Source organism: Catharus ustulatus, chromosome 5, assembly GCF_009819885.2.
Source record: "Catharus ustulatus isolate bCatUst1 chromosome 5, bCatUst1.pri.v2, whole genome shotgun sequence".
Lineage (NCBI taxonomy): Eukaryota > Metazoa > Chordata > Aves > Passeriformes > Turdidae > Catharus > Catharus ustulatus.
Genome location: NC_046225.1, coordinates 24,138,504 through 24,159,870, shown reverse-complemented (window position 1 = coordinate 24,159,870; position 21,367 = coordinate 24,138,504). Strand labels below are relative to the sequence as shown.

At 35.6% G+C, this 21,367-nt stretch overlaps 1 protein-coding gene across 4 annotated transcripts in view; it reads right to left on the bottom strand.

Moving 5' to 3' along the window:
- Positions 1–37: 37 nt before the first annotated feature.
- The window catches only part of AIMP1 (aminoacyl tRNA synthetase complex interacting multifunctional protein 1), a 35,134-nt gene continuing 13,804 nt past the window's right edge, over positions 38–21,367 (bottom strand). For 2 of the 4 annotated variants that reach the window (XM_033060544.1, XM_033060545.1), the window contains exons 2-7: positions 16,658–16,791; positions 15,917–16,030; positions 13,515–13,673; positions 10,794–11,005; positions 7,379–7,547; positions 38–286 (exon numbers count right to left, since the gene is read on the bottom strand). In XM_033060544.1, the coding sequence (XP_032916435.1) occupies positions 120–286; positions 7,379–7,547; positions 10,794–11,005; positions 13,515–13,673; positions 15,917–16,030; positions 16,658–16,791 (955 nt within the window). In that variant the 3' untranslated portion in view covers positions 38–119. Of the gene's footprint in view, positions 287–2,346; positions 2,598–7,378; positions 7,548–10,793; positions 11,006–13,514; positions 13,674–15,916; positions 16,031–16,657; positions 16,792–21,367 lie in introns of those variants that run through there. The other 2 variants (XM_033060546.1, XM_033060547.2) reach the window with 2 other exon arrangements.

The following is a 21,367-nucleotide window of genomic DNA, read 5'->3' as shown; positions in this document are numbered from 1 at the left end:
TAACATACTCTGGAAAAGAAGTCAAACAAAACAGGTCTTAGCCATGCATTTCATGTTTTTTATTGTATTTGCATCATTTTCCATTTCAACATCTGTAAAAGTTTCTAATAACCATTAATTTATTTAATTCCACTGTTTGCCATGGTCTCTGCCTTGCACACTCCTTTTCCTTTCACTTCAAATGGAACTCCTTTGTATGTAGCAACACACTGGTCATTGGTATGAAGATCAGGTTGGATTTGCTCCCAAATCTTCTTCTTTGGATTAAGTTCCTTTTCAGGTTCTCCTGTTTCAAAACAAAGAATAACCTCATATCACACAGAGCAAGAGCGCTATGTACTTACACATCTATTTCAGCCCACACAGCATCATTGCACACACTTTTAAGAGACAAAAACCCCAACATTCCTTTTGATTCTCAAAATGAAAACTTTGATTGGAATTAGGAATTGTCTAGGAAATGTCTCCAGAACCTCTCTGAAAATGAGGATCTTTCAAGGTAAAAAAGTTGTATCAGACAACAAGCACTGTCAAAAGGAAGAAATTAAACCATTACTGTTAGTTTATACTACAGACCAAAAGAATTCCCAAGAATTAAGTACATATGGACCACTAAAGTACACTGCTCATCAAGACAGGTTTGTCAGCATCTTAAGTTTAGAATTCAATCATATTTTTCTAAGCAATTACATGCATTTAACAGATGCTGTTACAGTTGAGGAACAATGAACTTAGACAAGAATAGTTCAGAGGTAGAACACTGACATATAATTTTAGCCCCAAGTTTCAACACTGTTCTGCTATGCTTTCTATTGTTTGATGACAAGCTCTGGTGTCCAAAACAACAGAAGCAGTAGAGATTAGCTAGAGTTTCAGCAATTACGGCCTCAGTCTCGATAAACCTCAGTTTCTTGTTTCCAGGGATACATTGTGATAAGATACCTACACCCTAGAGGTTTTGACAGTAATTAAATACACTAGCAAATCTGATTATTTAAGGATCTCTAATGACCACAAAATGCAGGCTTTTCTATTAATGTTTTGAAATATTGTCAACAAATTAGACAGTACAGTGAAGGACATTTTTCCTATTTTTAAATAAGCATGAAATGCAAAGTACATACATAAAACAAGCTAAATAATCTTGCTGCAAAGATCGACTGCTGCCTACTGACATAATCTAGATAAAACAAGACAGCCAATTCACTGTACTATTATTTTCTGTTCAAAGGTACAGTAAGTTTAATCTCTTAATTCTAATATAGATTAATTCTCTTAATTCTACAATATAGATTCTATTAAAAAAACATTGAAATAATTTAGTCATAAGATTATTGAGTGTTTTTGACTTCTTGTGTGTCACACAGCCAAGACAAATGAAAAATCCCACAAGGACTGCACACTTAAATGTATAAAGGAATCTCATGCTATTTCATTGTTGTTACACTATATGTCTTTACTTGCTTGTAGTGCCATACTGGCACCATTGTGCCCAAACTATCAACATCAAAAGTTTCAGAACAAGCAAGAATCAAAACCCAAATCCTAGGAATCATATCCTCTCTGAGATCCCCTCAGGGGAAGAGCTCTCCAAGTGAGCAGAACATCAAGTACTCTTTTGTTGCACTAACAAAGTGTTCCCAAAGATTCAGGAGAAAAACTGTAAGACTACAGAGATTTAAACATACCTTTTTCTAGTAGCTGGTTGAAAATCATCACTGCTTGGTAAGTCCTGACTGACTGACCAACCAGTGGTTAAATCAACTACTCTCATTCCAGCCTGCTTTATGCCTTATTGATACTCTCCTTTAAATGTTTTCAATAGTTCTGTCTACTCACATTCTCAATGCCTGCAAACATGGGTCATTTCTGTCTCTAGATGGGTCTAATTCTGTAGTTTCTAAGTATGCAAAAGAAGCAGACTAGGTCAGATTTCTCTGTGAAGTAAGCTAGCCTTACCAGAGCAGTATTTAATAATGCAGCCAAGTTATTTCACAACCAGAGTGCATTTAGTATTTCAAAGAAAAATCAGTCACAACATGAATAATTATCTTTACAGAATCTTTCTAATTAATATTAAACAGAGGAAGAAATTTAAATACTTTACTTACTTAAAGTATTTAAGTACTTTCCTTACTTAAATACTTACTTAAAAAATAATTACACTACGAAATAAAAATTATTAAATGTTTCGAGTCAATTGTGCATTTTCACAAAAATAAATTATGTTAATGCTCAGGTTCATGAACAAACTTGGATTTAAACCACAGTGAATGCATATAAATTAATAAAATCATTAAAAAGAATGTTAAGTGATACATTGTACATTTTCCTTCCTCTCCGCAAATATAAAAAGCACATGATTTTTTTTTTTCAGTAAGAAAACCTCCTGACTTTTATTATAAAAAACACACTTTGGATGTTAATAAGTTTCTTTGGAATCCTGCACCAAGCTCCCTTGGGATCTGTGGTGAGCTCATATTAGATTAGCATAGGCACCAATTTTAAATACTACCAGAGTTTTAGGCTGTGCATTTTCCTATGCCTTTCTCCTCACTGCGTTCCTTCTTCCCAGAAAATATTCTTCAGAAGAGTTTCTATAAATAAAATAAATGGAAGCTTTTAATAGTTTAATCAGCTTTCCACTTTCTTTACCAAAAATGGGCCAAATAAGAGGTCCCAATTTTGTTAAATATGTCATTTCATCTTGCAGCTTTAATATTACAAAACTATTTTCATTATAAGCAAGAAACCTCTCCTCTTTGCAACAGCTCAACAAATACTGAAGGAATACATCTCAGCCCAGCAAGGGGCAAAAGGACGCAGTGATGTGTGACTTTACTTAATAGCACTTACCCACAGTGGATTTTAACTATTCAGCTGAAGGAAAGCATCCATGCACTCAAGCTTTCTTTAAATAAATCTGCTAACTACAGGCTAATGACTGCACTCCAGTTTTACCACTTTTTATTCTTTCAAAGAGGTAGTAATTTACTAAATTGCTAGTGATTCTTAGACCCAAATGGTAATTTAATTATATAATTTAAGTAACAGATTTTTGGTTGCTGTGGCATCAAAGCAACTGATACTGTTATCAGAAAAAAGACTACACAGTTAGCTATAAATCTTCAAGTATTAATGCTGTCTTAAGGCAATTACTGTGTAGGAGGTTATAGAATTTACACTCTCAAGATAGAACAATTTTTCTACGGTTTAAAAATTAGACCTTTTCCAGTGAAGATGGATAAAAAGTTGATAAAGTTCTTAATGCAAAAAATGCTTAAGAGACTGTGAAGATTCATAGACTGGAGTATAAAACAGTGTTAAAAATTCCATTCAGGGCAAAAACATCAAATAAATAAACAGAACAGTACTCCAGGCAACAGCATTCCTTATCAAATCATTCCTCTGTAATGCTCCAGATGGTTCCAGGTAAACATTCCAGTTGCTACAGAAAAAAAAAATTAATTGGTTTGAGACAAGATACCATTTGTTTACTTTGACTAAAATGGCCAAAGATAATTAGTCTGTATCTCATGAATATTTTGTATAACGAAGAGAGAAGATTTAAAAATAGCTCAATTCCAAGCTGCTTGATAGACAGCATTTTAAAATTGCTTTATTGTTGCTGGTGGTGCTTCTGTTGCTTCACAGACTTTCATATTTCAAACTTAAGTAAGACCCAGCTGTCCTTTCTATTTTAACTTCAGAACTCCAACCAAATCTTTATGCTTTACAATTACTTTTTAAAACAAAAAATTGATCAGAATATAAATGGTTACAATTAAGCAGCGAAATTAAAGTGACATCTGACACAACAAGTCTATCCTCCTGGTAACAGCACGGTCCTTGAGGAGACAGCAGCTAAGAAGTGGAAGGATTCAACACAAAAAAGGTGAGTAGAAGACAGATGTTCAATCCCATTAAAAACTGAGAAACACTTTTCCAGTCTCCCAATGGGTTTCCCCCTTAGCTTGCAACACCAACACTGAAAAGACAAGTACCCAACAAATAAATTTACAGAAGCAGATGTCACCAGCATTTTGTAGGTCTCCATCTACTAATGTTTTTTTTTGCATCTTTCTACTCAAGACAGTAAAATCACAAGTCTGAGACTTCTTTGAAATAAGTTTTATGTAAGAAGAAGACCACTCTGTACTATTAAGCATTAGGCAAATTTTCAAAGTTAATGATTAGATTAAATCTCAGACCTACAAAATTTTCCAAGTAGCTCTTTAAGAAGCATTAGAAAACAGTGCCACATTTCAGACTACAATCTACAGCCCTGGATATATACACCTTGCAAAGGGGTTATAAAAACCTTCATTTGCCACTTATCAGAGCCCCATGTCTTTGGCTGTCCACCAGAAGGAAACTGATATAATCCACACAAAACCTTGTCTCACTGGCTGTAAGCCACAACTTCAGAACTAAAACACTCACACACCACTTTTAACTTATTCTGTATCTTTCAAGGATCAAAATGTCAACACAGGGTCTGCATACCACAACACATGGGAATAACTTTAGAACAAATGTTTCTATAACTGATTTTCTCTAGGAAAAGCTTTTTGCCACCGTAAAAAAGCCAAACACCTGGAGTTAAACAGTCAATTATTTTGACAGAAGTCACTTCATTAGTCATGTACAAGAACAGATATGCTAGTGAACAGAAAATAGCACTACTACCAGCTCTTGCATTTTTAAATACCAGGTATATGAAGCCACTTGAGATACAAATTTGGAGGAAAGCTGTATCTCAAACAAAAGCAAACCAGAAAACCCCTAAACCTGGGCACAGGGCATTTTTGAGGGGTGAACTTCTACACCGTTTTCCAGAGCTGATGCAGTGTTTCTTCTACAACTTGAAGCTCTCTTGCACATCCATTTCCACAGCAACAGAAAGCAGTATGAGTGTATCTGTTACCTGTGATTATCACAGCTAAAAATGATCCAACATTTAATCCATTTTTACTCACTATATGTGATAATTACTAGAAGTCATGAGTGAGTATTCCTACAAAGCAGTCAGTGCAATTGCTGAAGCACTTAAAATTTAAGTACAGCTAATGAATTCTGCATTTCAACAGCAAGCCTGGTATATTTTCAATATAGGAAACTAAAACTGAAAAAATCAAAATGTTGTCAGACTCACTTCCTTTTAAATAACAGTATTATTTTAAAGTATTTTCAATTGGAGCATTAAATCACAACAAGCTGAGCTATTTTTCTGTTTCATAAAACACCTAGACAGGTATATCTTGGTTAGAATATGATAAAGGAAACAATGCTCTTTCTTTTAAAGCATCACAATTTCACTCTTAATTATATAAATATATACACATACATATGTATCTCTGAAATAAATTGTCAGAAATGCTATAGTTTAAAAAGGTTCATTTGGCTCTATGCAGAAAATAAAAGTTACACTATTTTCTCATATCCGAGAGCTAACTTTTGAACAATTCATCCTGAAGATGAATACTTCATTGATTAATGCAGACACATACACTTTCAGTATGAGAAATACAGGGAGTTGGACCATGTTTTTTCAAGTTAAAGTAATGGAGTGATCCTAACCAAAAGAGCACTGTTCACAAAGACCTCTGTGGTCCACTTAACAGCTGACCTGAGTAGATCTGGGATTGGGCTTAGCTGCACAAATTCCTAAATTCCTAGGGTGCAGGATAAATCTAGGCAGCTGATTGTAAGAGAGGAGTCTACAGGCAGCTCCCATGTGGCACCAGCAACTGAGACTGAGACACCTGTGTGTCCTCCAACAGGGCAGCACCAAGTTATCACACAAACTTCCATTATGATTGACAGTCACAATGAGTAAAAAATATACGGCAATAACTCAAACAATGGAAAGGGAAGAAATTCTCCTTATGGACAAGGAATGCACAGCGTGCTGCAAGTGCAGTCCCATCATCTGTGCCACGTAAGATTACTTACACTAGTCTCTTTTTTCAGACTCAACTCCAATAAACAGCATTTTAAATGGCACTTGAGAGTAAGAGTGTCCTTTTTTACTGGGATCATAATGAATCACCACTTCCTCATGAAAACACTCGTAACCACTATAAAAAATAACAAAATAACAGTGCTAACAAATACAGCAACAGAAGAAGCTCATCTGACTGTATCCCTTTCAGACTGAGAATAATGAACTGGCATCTGACTTTCTGACTTTGGAAACCTAAAAAGACATTTTGTCCCAGACAAACACACAAAAAACCCCTGGTGTTTTAAATAATACAGCCTCCTCTCATGAATAGGAGACTTCCAACCCCTTCTATCCCTTCTCCCTCAAAAAAAAAAAAATCTACCCAAAGTTCTGACACTTTCATTAAAGGGAAGAGCTGGAATTAGGAATTTAATACTTCATCACTTACACTGAGACACTGTGAAAGACGCTTTACATTTGCTTGTTGTAATTTGCCAAGTATAAGTATGTTTATCCATATATTTCAAAACTGAAATACTTACTGAGACTTAAAGGAATGGGGTATTTTACATGAAAGTTCTGTACAACTTTATCAAGTTTCAATTTTTTGACAGATGATAAAGTATTTTCAATGTTTTATTTACAGTAGTTTCACGAATACAAGTCGCACCATTTTGACTAAAATTTTGCTCCCACACCGGAAATGCGGCTTATACTCAGGAGTGGCTAACATGTGAATAATTTTCTGACATTTACAACCTCAGAAGTGCCAGCCAGAGTGCAGAGCCGAGCACCTGCTCGTAAAAGCCGGCATTTCGCGATTGTTACAAATTATGTTACTCTGTTGCGCCGCAGGTGGAGCCTGGCTCCCTGCAGGCAGCACGGAGGGCGGGGAGAAAGGTGGGAGAGCTCCCTCCTTCCCTCCTCTGCCGCAGCCCAGGGGAGAGACGGGGGGGCCGCCATTGCCGCGGCTCGGGGAGGCGGCGGGGGGCTCCGTCCCTGCCTGCCACCATGGGGCAGCGCCGGGCCAGGGTGAGTGAGCCCAGAGGCGGCGGCCGGCCACGAGCGGCCCCGTCGAGCGGCAGCACCAGGCTGGGCCACCTGTCCCCATCAGCAGCCCCGAGCAGGCCGAGCCTGCACAGCCCGAGCCGAGCCAGTAAACCCCGCCCTGCCGTGGTTCTGTTATTAATTGGCAACTTTGCTGCACGCGGGTCCTCGTTGCAAACAACAGAGCGGCTTATACTCAGGTGCGGCTTGTATTCATGAATTTACTGTACACAATATTATCACTGTAATACAAAAAATAATAGAATTAATTCAGAAAAATTCAACAAAAATGCAATCAACTTTAAAAAAAGCTGTTTTATGTGCTTCAATACTGAAGTTACCTTGGTATACCCGTTCCTATCATCTTCCCAAATACCTACTTACCAGGAAAACCTTCAAAAGTGATTCTGTCCCCAGGTACTGCTCCAGGTGGAGGAGCCAGAATTTCCACTTTTTCTGGGGAGCTGGCACACATCACCATTGCTTGAGATACTACTCCTCTCATCTTTGCAGGTTTCAAGTTACAGAGTAGTATTGCCATCCGATTCTGCATCTTGTAGGAGGAAAACAGAAGGATGTGAGTACTTAAAATGCCATCTGGTTTGGGGGACTCCCATTATTTCATTACAATGAAAGAATTATAATGATGAAATCTTACCACAAAAAGTGAAGTGTAAGAGTAGCAAAAGATTCATAATTTTAATGCCTGGACACCAGTAAAATAGCATTTAAACCCATTAAGAGCTGGCTAGTGAATAAGGGATTAAATGCTGAAATGTGACATATTTATCATGGAAATATAAAATATGCAATTTAGAAAATTAAAAACCAGGTGATGCATTTCACTTGCATTCCATCTTCATTCATTACAGATCACCACCTTAGTCCACTTTCAATACAGCACTATTTACTGATGATAATAATTTAATGTGATAATACTAAAAGTAACAACAACAAAACCAGTGTACAAATTAGGTCCATAGGTAAAAATTTCAAACTGTATCCTGAAAGTTTAGAGGTCGTTTACATAATGAGTTCACTTGAATCTTAAATTTTATCTTAGTTAACCTAAATGCCACGAGTATATTCAAACCACTGAAAATGGCTGTATATACTATACACTGAATCTGTTAGCAAAAACCTGTAAAACTATGTTTCTCCATTTGTTGCTTTATTTTAATAATTACAGTAGTAAACTAGAGAAAATATTCTTTGTTCAGAAAAACTGCCACACTTTACATTCTAAAACAAACCCCATTTTCAAACTGAATAAAAGTTAAACCCTGAACATTCTTAAGAGACAAAGTAAAGACACCTAAATTTTCATGCTACTAAGTACACATTATATATAAGTGTTTCTAGATTTTGGTTTTTGTGTGTCACAGTACAAATCTGCAGGTTTAATAATTAATAAAACTCATATGATCAACTATTGCAAATACCACATATTTTCCAAGGAGAACACCGTAAAAAGCAAAAATATAAAGTCAAATGAAGTAGTTGATAAGAAAAAATTATGTTGCATAAGTTTCAAGCCAGCCCATTGACTGAAAATTTCTCAAGTTATTGCTATGGAAATAAGTAGCGCAAAACACAAAAAATGGTTGTACCATGTCAGTGACTGAAATGCAAGTTGTAGCATTATCCAGCACTGAATAACAATTAATGAATGGAACGCTAATTATTGGGCAGACATCACAACAACCTAAAAAGAAAAGATTTCAAGGGATCTAAGCGGAAGAAAAAGTTTCTGCTACAAAAATCAGAGTATATCATTCATAACAGATGTAACTGCAATGTATTCTCTTCCAATGACTGGTTGTAGAATAGCATTTCTGGAGGATGATGGTGGCCTTTTTCTTCTCGTAAAGTGTAAGATACATTTCCTGTATTCCTGTTCTTCACTTCTGATCACTAATGTAAGGTTCTCATAGGTTAAAGAGCAGGAGGTGACAAAAAGTGACACTGGAGAATTGCCTGAATTTCAAGAACAGTTGCCTGATACAGGTATTGATGCTAGGAACACAGAGATCCACTTCAAAAAGTCAAATGCAGTGGCAGAACAGCTGTCAATCCCTTCTGACATTTCAGAAATTTCCCCAGTTGTCCTCAGCTGCCAAAAGAGCTCAGTAATGGTATAGTCCACCACATGCCAAGATCCTTCCATATCCCTGTTACTTGTGACACAACTGCTCATGACAAAAAAAGGGTGCAACATCTGACGTGGCTCCACCACCATGTGAAAAAAACCACAGTATTTCACATATAAAGTGGGCATGCCAGAAGTTTTCACACCCATAAATAATTTGCACTGCATACCGAAATGTTAGTGAAGATACATACTGTGTTTCCTAACCAAAAGTAAAATCAGATGATACAAATACTACAGCCTCAAACACTGCTAAATTACCACATCAAACACCAAAATCATAAACAGCTGAAATTTTTTGTGAATAAATTTACGGCTACGGTCCTTGATCTGACGTATATATTTTTATTTCAATATATGGCAGTAGACACATGCCAGGCCTTCACATTTTTGAACACTTCAAAAAACACAAAGATGGAAGCTTGCCCCTAAGAATTTAATGTCTTAACAGAGACTTGCCAAAACCAAAAACAGACACACAAACAAAAATGTTCTTAAAGAACGTTCAAGGATGATCCTTAATGAGTACTTCAGATTATTTTTCCACTTAGAAAGAAGGATAAAGAGAAAAGACCCCTGTTGTGATTTCATTCTATATACTTCAGATTTGTAAGTCTATTTAGAATGGCTTTTAAAATGTTTTGTTCTACATGCTTGCTTGAAAGCAGACTGCTAAAAGCAAGCAAGTTGAGATTTTGCCCAGTCCAAATCCAGTAAGTGGACACCATTAGGTGATCAGTGCAGAACAGTTACTGTTTGCAGTTTGATTTTTGTTTTTTTTTGGTTTAGTAACTTTCTGTAGCATAAAATCAACAATCACAATTCTAATACCTTCCTATGCTTCCAGTCTTACCATGGGGACAACGTGCAAATAAGGATTGAAAAGTCATTTAAGAAAGTGGAGCTTTTTCCAGACTAAGATCAATTTCTTCATGATCCATTTTGCAATTGCTCTACACAACACTGTTTTAAATGCCAAGCTTGCATTTGAATTTCAGAGCAGCCTTCAGTCAATTCCTCTCACCCTCTAAAAGAGGTGTGAAAGGAAAACTAAATCTTGAAGTCTTAGGTTGTTCAAAGGCACCTATAAGCCATCTGTGTCAAATCCAAAGTGTATCAAATAAAAAAGCAGACACAGATTCTATTCTGCACAAGGAAGTAAAAATATACGTTTTGTATTCCACTGTTGTTTAAGCTACTCATTGCCAGCTAAGTTTAATTTACATGCTCTCCGCTTTACTTCATGCCAAATATTTCAACAGGCTATAAAAGACAATTGGAAGGCAAAGGTTTCAAAAGTTTGGATCATACCAAAAAAGTTACTATGATTTCTCTACTACATATTAGGAATATTAGGAAACCTAAAGAAGATTAACATCTGTTTAGTTTAGGAGGCCAGTGTGTACTGATGGTAGAGGAATTGGAGTAAGATATCAGGATAGAAGCACTGCAATCAGAAACTGATTTGGGGTACGGGTACTTCTCTCGTTTCTGGCAAATATTGTTAAGCATTACTTCCATCTGTATTTTATTTTTGTTTTCATGACAGTACAAATCCTTTAGTAGAATAAAAACATATCCTATAAACAGATGAATGCCTTAAGATACTTTAGGAAAGGAAAAGCTATCAGTAAATAATTTTGTCAATACCTTGTCCAGAGGAATATGTTTCACTAAACCACTGACAACAGTCCTTGGGCTTGCTTCACCAACATCCACTTGTTCAACATACAGAGTGTCTGCATCTGGATGCTTTTCAGCAGTAATAATGCAGCCAACACGAAGATCCAGACGAGAAACGTCTACAGGTTTTGCATCACTACTTCCAGCAGCTGGCTGCTGTTTCTTCTCCTTCTTTTCACCTATTAAGAGAACATTTTGTTCATGAAAGAAACATTAAAAAAAGCATAACTAATGTATATGACTACTGTAAGAGAAAAGCGAGCTACACTCTCAGAAATAAGCATAAATTCTGTGCAAAACACAAAAGAAAAGAGATAGCACCTCTGTTACCAGTTTCCAGTGATGAATGGTCATACACATTTCAATTTGCATCATTACCTCAACTAATTACCACCTCCTGTTTGCAAAGTCACCCTGAATTTAAGTGCAGCTAATGTGTATAAGTGACACACATACTCTGACAAAGGCCACATCAATAAGCCTGATCATCCTATGTGAATAATTAGCAACTACCAGCAAGCCTTGCCATGGTGTTTCATCATTAAAAGGAAACTAGGGAATCACAGTCCATCAGGTTATGAGAGCTTATCAGCATTGCAGACAGTCTGGAGCTGTGAAGTCACTGCAGCTGCAGTGCCACAGCTGCAATGCAACCCTCCAAGATGACCTTAGCCAACATTCTGCACTTCCCAAACACAACAGTGCATGAAAATGCTCATGGCTTCCGAGATTTCCCCTGGTGTGGTGTCTTTACCGCATGATCATCATCTATACAGACTCTATAGTATAAAACAATAGTGAAGCAACACTTTCCACACTCAATTGTTTATTTAAATCATAGAATCAAAAAATATGCAATATTCCTTTCAAGATGAGCAAGTTACATCCCATTTGTAGACAAGACTATGCTGTTTAGAGACATTCAAGACTTGTTTAACTGCTATAATCTCTGGGAGATTAATAAAGTCTAAGATGTGCTTACTTTAAATAAGCATAATCTGCTATTTTTTCATCCAAGATAACTTACATATAAATGTAAACTAAACTCCTTTCTTAAGGGAACAAAAAAGGAGAAGTGGACACAACATGCAATTTAACTTCATTCACCATTGCTCTAGTACAGGCCTGAAATTAAATGTACATTTGATAATAATAAGGCAATTTTTTAAAATATAAGCAACAGTTCTTTAAAAATATTTGTTCATTTATGATGAATGCAAAGCCCTAGTGATTATGAATAGGATTTTTTAATGTAATTGAGAATTTGATTAATAAAATCAGTCATAGATACAATAATATAAGAGAAACTGGGAAAAAAATCCAAATCAAAATAGCTAACATATAATATCTAAGATAATTTGAAAGACTGCTAAGTTTATCCTTCGTATAATACCACACTGTTCTCCACAACATTCCTTTACAAGAGAAATTAAGTCTTTCCTCAAAAGAGAACACAGCAAATGTGAACATGACGTGTATAAATACAGACACATAGAAAATATCCCTGTCAATGCCACAGGCTAAGGAGAAAATTGCACTCCTCTGGCCAGTGTCAGAGTCAGTCCAGAATCAATATCAGAGAAATCACACAGATGACGTTTACGAGAAGTAAAACAAAGAAATTGAGAATAACCAGAGAGGAAAGAGATTACACAGGTGGCAGAAAGCCAAGGGATCTGAGATAGTCCATAATTTCATCAATTTCTAGACTTAAAACCAAATTTTACATATTGGTTACTTGAACTGTTAAATGCAATACCTTCAACATATGCTGAATTCCACAGAAACAGCCTGTGCACGGTTACTATTTAATGTTCGTGCTATATTTCAGCAGAAGGCAAAAGTCTAACCCTGCTTTCCATATGAGATGAGCTGAGTTGGTCAGTGTGGTGCTAATAATACCAAACTTGTGGGTTCAACTCCTGTATGGGCCATTCCCTTAAGAGGTAGACTTGATGATCTTTGTGGGTCCCTTTCAACTCAGAATATTCTGTGATCTATGTTTGACTGAATTTAAGCTACTTGTGTAGTACTTCCCCTCCTGATATATAGAAAGGTTTTCTTTTTCCTTACCAACTGAATACTTGCTCTATAGCCACTGAATACTTGAGGGAAAAAATTAATTGCCTGATACGACATGTGGCCTCTGCTTTTGTATTTACAGCTTTGTGGAATTAATTAATTAATTAATTAATTCATGTGTCAAAGGCTGAAATACATAAAAAATTTAAAACAGCTTGTAAGCTTCTGTACAGCTCACCAAAAAATAAGAGAGACAGTGCACCATCATAATATCCAAATTCTGAAAACTACAAACCTAATCATAGCAAATTAATAATAATCTGCATAAGAGAATGACTGCAAAACATAGGTTTAAGTTAAAAGATACAGTTGCACAAAAGCAGAGCTGTCCAACAGACATGCCTTGTTTTTTGTTGGTGGTGGGTTTTTAAATGAGGAAGTGCAGTCACATTAAATAGAATTTGGCATGTATCCCATGCAAAGAAGAATCTGTAGCTTATCTGACAGCCTTCACTAGCTTCAAGTACTTTCAAGATTCAAGAGCTAGCACATGACTCTTCCTACTGCAGTTGTGTGAAACCTTTTTTTTGTGCTCAAAATCATGCAAAAGCACTTGCATAAATTAAATACCTCAACTGTCTTTCAGAGATAAGAAAAGTGAGCTACCTTTTTTTTCTACTTTTTCCTTCTTTTTCTTTTCTTCATCCTCACCTTTAACTTGATCTTTGGAACCAGAAGATGCTGTAACTGCTGTAGGTTGTGGAATGTCCTCTGAAAATGAAGCTGTAGAAAGGGTTGTACCAGGGGGAACTGCAACCTGCTTTACTAAAATCAAAACCATGGAAGTTAGAGGCAGTACCAGAACTTTGAACACTGACATTTTTAAGTGTACAGTATAAATGAAAAAGCAGAGAAAACTGAAAAATTTGCTTAATACTCTAATCCACAACTGCTGAGTAGTGAACCACATTACAAAACATGTTTCAGAATTCAATCTATATATGATTATTACGATCAATTAAAACAAAGTGTTTGACTACACATTTTTTAAATGTGAAAAAGTGCTAAATACAAGAAAATATATAAGCCAACAACATCTATTTTTGTAGTTGATTTCAACATCTAGTTATTTTTTCTACCAGTTTCCTATTTCCCATTTACTTAGTTTCAGTTTACAGCTACTAACTCTTGTCATACTGAGACTATTCTATAAACCAGTTATAATTTAAAATCATTTTTATAGTGTATTCAGATCATTCCCTCAACTCTCACAATTAAGAAACAAGAACTTAAGAAACTGAGCCTGAATAAAACAAAATTACCTGCAGCCCTAACATGATCTGCTGATTTCTCACTTCCCTAAATTCTCCACATTACCTTCAACAGCTCTTTTTAAACTTTTAATAGAGAATTCTAGACATCGCACTATCAATCTTACCAGATAAAAGTGTAAGAATCACCTCTCTTCTACATTCTGCTCCTCAAAAATCTCCTCAAGGCTTTTAACACAATAATTGCACTGGGTAAGCATCAGCAGTGCACAAGACAGTACCATCAAGACTCCCTTTCCCAAGAAAGGATAGAGGAGACGATCTTTTGAAGTTCCTTTCAATCCAGGCTGTTTTGTCATTAATGACTGATAATGCTTCTGGTGTCACCATTATAGAATTCTGCATTCTGCATACACGTTTTGTTTTACATTTCAGATATTTACTAACTTTCCTGAAGAACTGCACTTTGTTAGTTCATGCCTGTCCTCTTTAGCACAGAAGTGATTTGCACAAATTATATTCTTATAAACAACTTTCTGAAATAATTTGAATATGAGATTTGTTGTACCAACAACCACTTGCTTGCTAGTTGGGGAAAGTCTTTGTTTCTCAAGTTTGTGAAAAAGTATCTTGTGATATTTCTGATCTTCTAGGTCCATCTATTTTCTGTGCTCAACTACTTAGTACTTTCAAAGCCAACAAACATCTATTTCCTTCAAAAGAAAAGATCTGAATTAAGTCCTACTACCATTTAGATGAACTAGCTAACTAAAGGAAGATACACATCAAGCATTTCCTTTGCCATCTTAAACCAATATACCCTGAGACCTCTTTCAAGCACAACACATTCTGTGAAATATCCTGCACCTGTCAAGAACTGCTGCAGACTAACAGACAACAGAGAAATGTAACTAATGATTTGGTTTAGTACATTAAAAGGCTTAACTGGCATCCAAAGGAGAAAGAGAATTCTCTGTATTCACAACATGTTAATCTTTTTGAAGACTGAATGTGCTTTTACACCAGTAGAACATTCAGTACAGTTAAATGTACATCGAGATACACTGGATGCTATCTTAAATAATTTACAATACTGATAGCTTGGGTTAATAGCAATAACTGTTGAGGGCAGAAAAGGATTTTTTGGCAATAATTTTAAAAGACAACACAGTGCATCTGAAACATTTCAGTTCTGTTTTTTTTTTCCCCCTCTACTCTTTTTAATATGAAGCATATAATGATAGTAGAAGCTGAATGGAACTACACAGAGAAGAGCAAATAAAGAAGTTCAGTGGAAGGCTGGTCCAAAGCATGGAATCATAAATTCAGAACACATTGTTTCTAAATTTACATTACCACAGCTTTCCTAGTAAGTCCCTGACCATCTATACTTTGCATCATAGCTTGATTTTTCCATAGCGATTTTTCAGTCATGCTAGTTCAAATACTCAAAGTAGCAAGAAGAGTTACTGTTCTTGAATGACATGCAGCAATTTCTACAGTATTACCAGAAGTCACTATCATCAGTGAGGTTCACGGTTTATTATGAAAGACACTGAACAAAAAAATACAACGAACTAGTCCCACGTCTGATTAAGTTTAGTATATGGTTGTCAGGCCTGCAGCTTATTAAAACGTTGGAATCAATCAACTGGTCATCAGCATGGAACCAGGGAAAATCCAGAATTTGCAAGATACCACAGAGTCACATATAGAATGATAGAAATCAAGAAGAATTAAGACAGTTTTGTACTAATTACATCTATGTTGTATGAGAATAGCACTTTTTTTGCCCACCTCCATTTCGAATTTCAGCCTGAATCAGCTCCTGTTTCAGCCCTTCAATTTCTTTCTTCAGTTTAGCATTTTCTACACGGAGCTTCTTCTCTTCTCGGAGAGATGCCTGCAAGACTAAAGCAGACACATTTAAATTAAAGGTTTCAGTAACTAGCATTCATCACTTTGGACAGATAGGTTTGTTTTCAAAGAAAAGTGAAACATGGTGAGCCAAACAGCATAAAAGTGAAAACTTTCAAGGAGTACATAATCAAAAATGCTTAGGAATTATTTTCTTTATTGTTGAAATAACAATTTTTACAATACTTATTTAATCAAGTTGTCTTTCAATATACTATCTTCTCAGTTCCCTAAACAGAATCACAAGAAAAAATTCCAAGAAACCTACAGAAAAACTTTGACAATGTTTGTAATACAGAGCACTTTTATCCACTGATACAGTTAAGCACAAAATATCAAAGTTGAAGGTATGACACTCTTGAACGAATGCCATAGTTGTGAAGAAACAGTAATAAATTCAGGATAAGGCATAGTCTCATATTCTTTCCAACTTCCTTACTCCCTTCAAATGGAATCCTGTCCTATCAAATTTCCATAATTTGAAAACAAAAAAAAACCCAACAAAACCCCACTAAACACAGGACAGTGAATGACACCACTAAATATTCTCATTTTCTCCTATGAGCATTTACTGTTAACCATCTGCTTAATAGGTTTAGCATAAGATAGGTAAATCCTTACTGGCTTTTTCCTTGAGCAGGGCAACTTGTTGCTTGAGGTACTCAATAACTTGATCAGCTTCTGCACCCTTCTGCTCCAGTCTGTTCAGCACTGCATTGTTGGCTGCCATCTTTACCAAAAAACGGGATAAAAACCTAGACAAAAACCAGCCTAAAATTAATGACTTCTTAATGAAATAACACTATTATCTCTTACCATGTCAAGTAGTTCTCAAATCAGTTCCTGAATAAGAAAATTTGCTAAGTGAAAAGCTGGGCTCCCACCTCCTAACATAAAGCCCAAAATGTTACATAGAATCTGATGTTTGACAGTCACTTTCAAGTATTTTGGAAGACAAGCTATTTTTCTTCCCAGCGGCAGAAAATGTATTCTTCTTTCATGAAACAGAAAAAAAAAAAAAACCAAAAACCAAATCTACCTTTTCAGAAAGAAAGGTATGAATACATGGTGGGGAGCAGGAGGGACATGGAAGGAAATAAAAGGGAAAAGATTGGAGAGGAAAACACTGTATCCTGGCCTTAACTAAAAAAAAATATATTAAGTGTATATCAAATTTTATTGAGACTAAGAAAATGGTTCATCCCACAAAAATTTCTGAACTTTTAAAATAGATTTATTCAGAATATACTGAATATTTCATACATTGTGCTTATGTGTATATTAAGAATTTACTCTTGTTTTACTTTAATACTCATAATTTATGAGTATTTTTACTTATCTCAAATAAAAACAACTTTTACTACAGGTTTACACCTTCAGAATTAATTTTAGCACCAATTTTGATTGTTCAATTTTGCATCCCCTGGAAGGGCCAGCACACGGACAACAAAGAAACAGGGAACACAAAAGACCAGCAAAGACCACAAATAAATGCCGTCTAACCTTCTTTTACCATTTACTAATGTTTCATTTATGTTCTAGAAGGTGCTATGCCTTGTGTACAGACTTTGTTTTTTGAAAGCAACCAAATCTTGCCTGCCTATCTTCCTTCTCCACAACACTTCTGTCTAAACACAAGAGCTCTGTGGCAACAGAACCATGAAAAACAGTTACAATCACTCCTATCTGCAGCTGACAGTATTTTTTCCCTCCCACTCAGTATCTAAATGAAAGAAGAATCTGTACTAACAGCTGCTTCATGTGTAAATCAAGAAAACTGGTAACAGGTGGGAAGAAAGTATCTTTATAAGCAATGGTGAGTTAATTCCTGTGAGGTGATTTAATCCCTGTGAATTTGTCCATGAATTGTAACAAATGTAAGAATTGGTAAGAAAATGGCAATCCAGGCATATGTATTGGCTCCTAAACTTTATGAAAATCCAGAAATGCCTTTTCTCATATCAAATTGGCAGAAAACTTCCTATTTTATTCCAAGACTATTGTAACACTATGATCTGGTTTGAACATACAAATATTCCCTTTTAGAATATGCAACGAAAGTCATGCTAAAGACAAAAGAGATTAGAAATAACTGAAAGGTGAACAGTTACAATCACACTTGTGCCAGGGTTAACATACTGCCTCTGCTGCACTCTCAGAATCAACACACATTTTATATCTGATCTTATGTTATAAATAACTCAAATCTCCACAGGAATATATTTACTTTTTTTTAAATATAGTAAAAAAACCCAGAAAAATAACTACAATTATTAATGAATAGTGTATTTAAAAGGAATAGTGTATTTTAAAGTTCCCAAAGTAAAATTCACAAAGCCAGAGAGAGGCGTAATAATCAGATGATGCATGGGGTACCTTGTAAATGTGATGCGTGAACCAACATCCTGCCTTCTTTGCAATGCAATACAATCACAGCCTGTTTTACACACATTGTTTCACTTAAAGATGTGAGAGTATTATGGCCATCACACCTTACACTCATCTACAATAGATTTTTCTTTCAAAAGAAAGAAACTCTCTTGGAGCAAAGAGCATAAAAATCTCTCCAGGACAACTATATTAATTTTTATATTCAAATTAATGTCTGCTAACGAGAAAATAATTTTATTTTCATGGGCAGACTGAAAAAAAGATTGTTTCAAAAAGGAAAACAGTGATTCCAATAAGTTACTAATTGAGATGTCAAATGGAAACAGACATAAAACTATTATGGCACAACACAGCATAAAACAAAGCCGGGGATATTACTGTCTGCATACCAGTAAGGTTTCTTGCAAGTTACAAATTCTCTCAGGGGACCACAATACTAACAGTGGAAACTTTGCCAACAACAACAGAAATGCTACTAAAACTTCAAAGTGAATAGAATTGGTACATTTTATAGATTTTAGCCAAGTTGGCTAATGAACTGAAGATCTGGAAATGAAGTTACATGATCACAATTTTCCCACTTGTCAAATAAATTTTTGTAAAGCTAGTATTGTAACAATAACAAAAAGGAATAGGTATTTCTGATGCTAATATAAAAAGGCAACAGGCTGAAGTGAACTGCTGCAGGAACAAGCACAGGAACTCACAGAGCAGAGTAATAAAATTGTATCCAGAAAGGGCACATTCAGAAAAAAAAGTAAGATCCACCCTTTATCATAAAATACAAAACACATTAAAAATATGAGAAGTGCAACAGTCAGAGGTTACAGTCAATTTTCTTTTTCTTTTTTTTCTTACTTTTTTTAACTTTCACCCTATTTTTTCCCTCTACTATCCTGTCACCCTAACAAAAAAAAAAAAAAAAACAAAAAAAAAACAAAAAAAACAAACCCTAAAACAACCAACTCTTACTGGTGATACACAAATTAAAAGTTGGAAAGTAAACCAGAAACAATATAACTTAAAAACCAGATCACAGCTCATTGCAGATACATTCTGACCTGGTTAGGAGAAAATGTCCCAAAGAGCAACTGAAAGTCAAGCCACTTCATCCAATTGCCTAATGAGCTCCTTTCCCTCGTTTTGAAAAACAGGTATGGTGTAGTTACATTCAGACATTCTGGAAAAGTCCTCCTGAAATTACCTGTTTGCTTAGCTAAGGGAAACTGTTTTATGTCAGACCTCCAGGGACTGCTGTGCTATTTGCAAGATACTTAGAACCACTCCAAAATCTACTTCCTCCACTCAATGGAACTAAATCTTGAAATGAAAGACTGAAGCTGTACAGTTATTCATTAAACTACACATCAACACATAAGAGCTGTTTAATTTCTCATCATTCTACCTGCTGATTAAGAGAGTTGCCCATCTTTTTTTAAACTGAAAGCACTGCCTGCTGCCATCTTCAAAGTAGCTGCAGTACCATCACAGTAGAAAACAGATACTATGCTACTTTGTTGCTCAAAAACAAGTAGTGTGGAAGTGTCCCCTAAGTGGTAAACTATAATAAATCGAGACTTCTTATACAGTACAAATTATCCCCAAATTTTAATACTTTGTCAACTTTGGCCTCAACCTTAGAATATATCCAAATCAAAAACTGAACACACAAAACATACTAAAAACATAAACCTGGTTGTAGCTTACTCTTAAATTGTTATAGGCAAGAAAAAGCTAAAATCCCTATAAAATTAATGACAAAATTTAGAACATAAAACTCCAAAAATTAATTTTGTAATCTATCCATAGTACAAACATGGAACCAATTACTTCCTGCTATTGGAAAAGCAAACTTTAAACACAAAAATACAATACAAAACAAACAAGCAAAATAAAAAGTAACACCTGAAATTGGAAAAAAATGGCTGCTAAAGCCTAAAACAATTAGCTTTGAGAATTCCTTTTTCCAGCTGGAAGTTTTAAAAAGCTCAGTTTAAAGCTCTCAGCTTTTTCTTGCAATGCTTTGCTAATATCAACACACGAACTAAGATTACAACTGCAGGAGATTCAGCCACAAGGGCCTCCTTCTCCTCTCTTCCTCTCCCATGTACACATTAATTCCTTCATAGTAAGAGGGTAAACTTTGACAGCCCACCACACCTGGACATCATTCTCCCCTGCATGGAGCTTTGCTGACACCCATCGCTACCCTTTGCTCTGTGCTTGCCATGGAGGAATCAAGTATTCCTACAGCAAACCTAGTTCTATTCATCTTTAACAAAGAAAAGGTAACAACCCACACAATGGCCCAGGTTGCATTCTCTGTGAGGCATATATTTACGGTATGTTAACGAGTGGCTGCCAACCCAAGACCTAAGATTTCATTTTTCTCGCTGGAGGGAAAAATAAAGATCAGCGAAAGACATGTTGGCTTTTTCAATTGACATTATTTGAACATACATACGTTCAAATTAAACAGAAACAGTGGCTTATTCTAGAAGTTATCAAAACAACAAAGGTTAATTTCTCTCAAAAGTACTTACTGTTAATTTACTCTTCCTAGCTTTTGGTCTTAAATCCTAAGCAGATTTCAAATTAAACTCTTTTTCTTTCTTTGCCGGATTGTGGCCAACTGGTATAGCAAAGTATTCTACTCTCTGTAAAAGGACCAAATACTAACAATCACTTTGTTTCTGCAAGAAGTGTGTTCAAAGCCTTCTATCTGAGCATCTTTTCTTGAGTATGGTCCTTTCTGGCAGACAATCTTACAAAACCCATAAACATAAGAGAACGGGCCAGCTGTTTGCCAGATTCTGCTATCCTGTGCTTTGTACTTCTATGAACTGTGAGGATACAGTGAACCAGATTTGAGAATCTCACATCACACCTTTTTATTCTGCAAGGTAAGGAACCACACTTAGCAGATCAAAACAGAAGAAA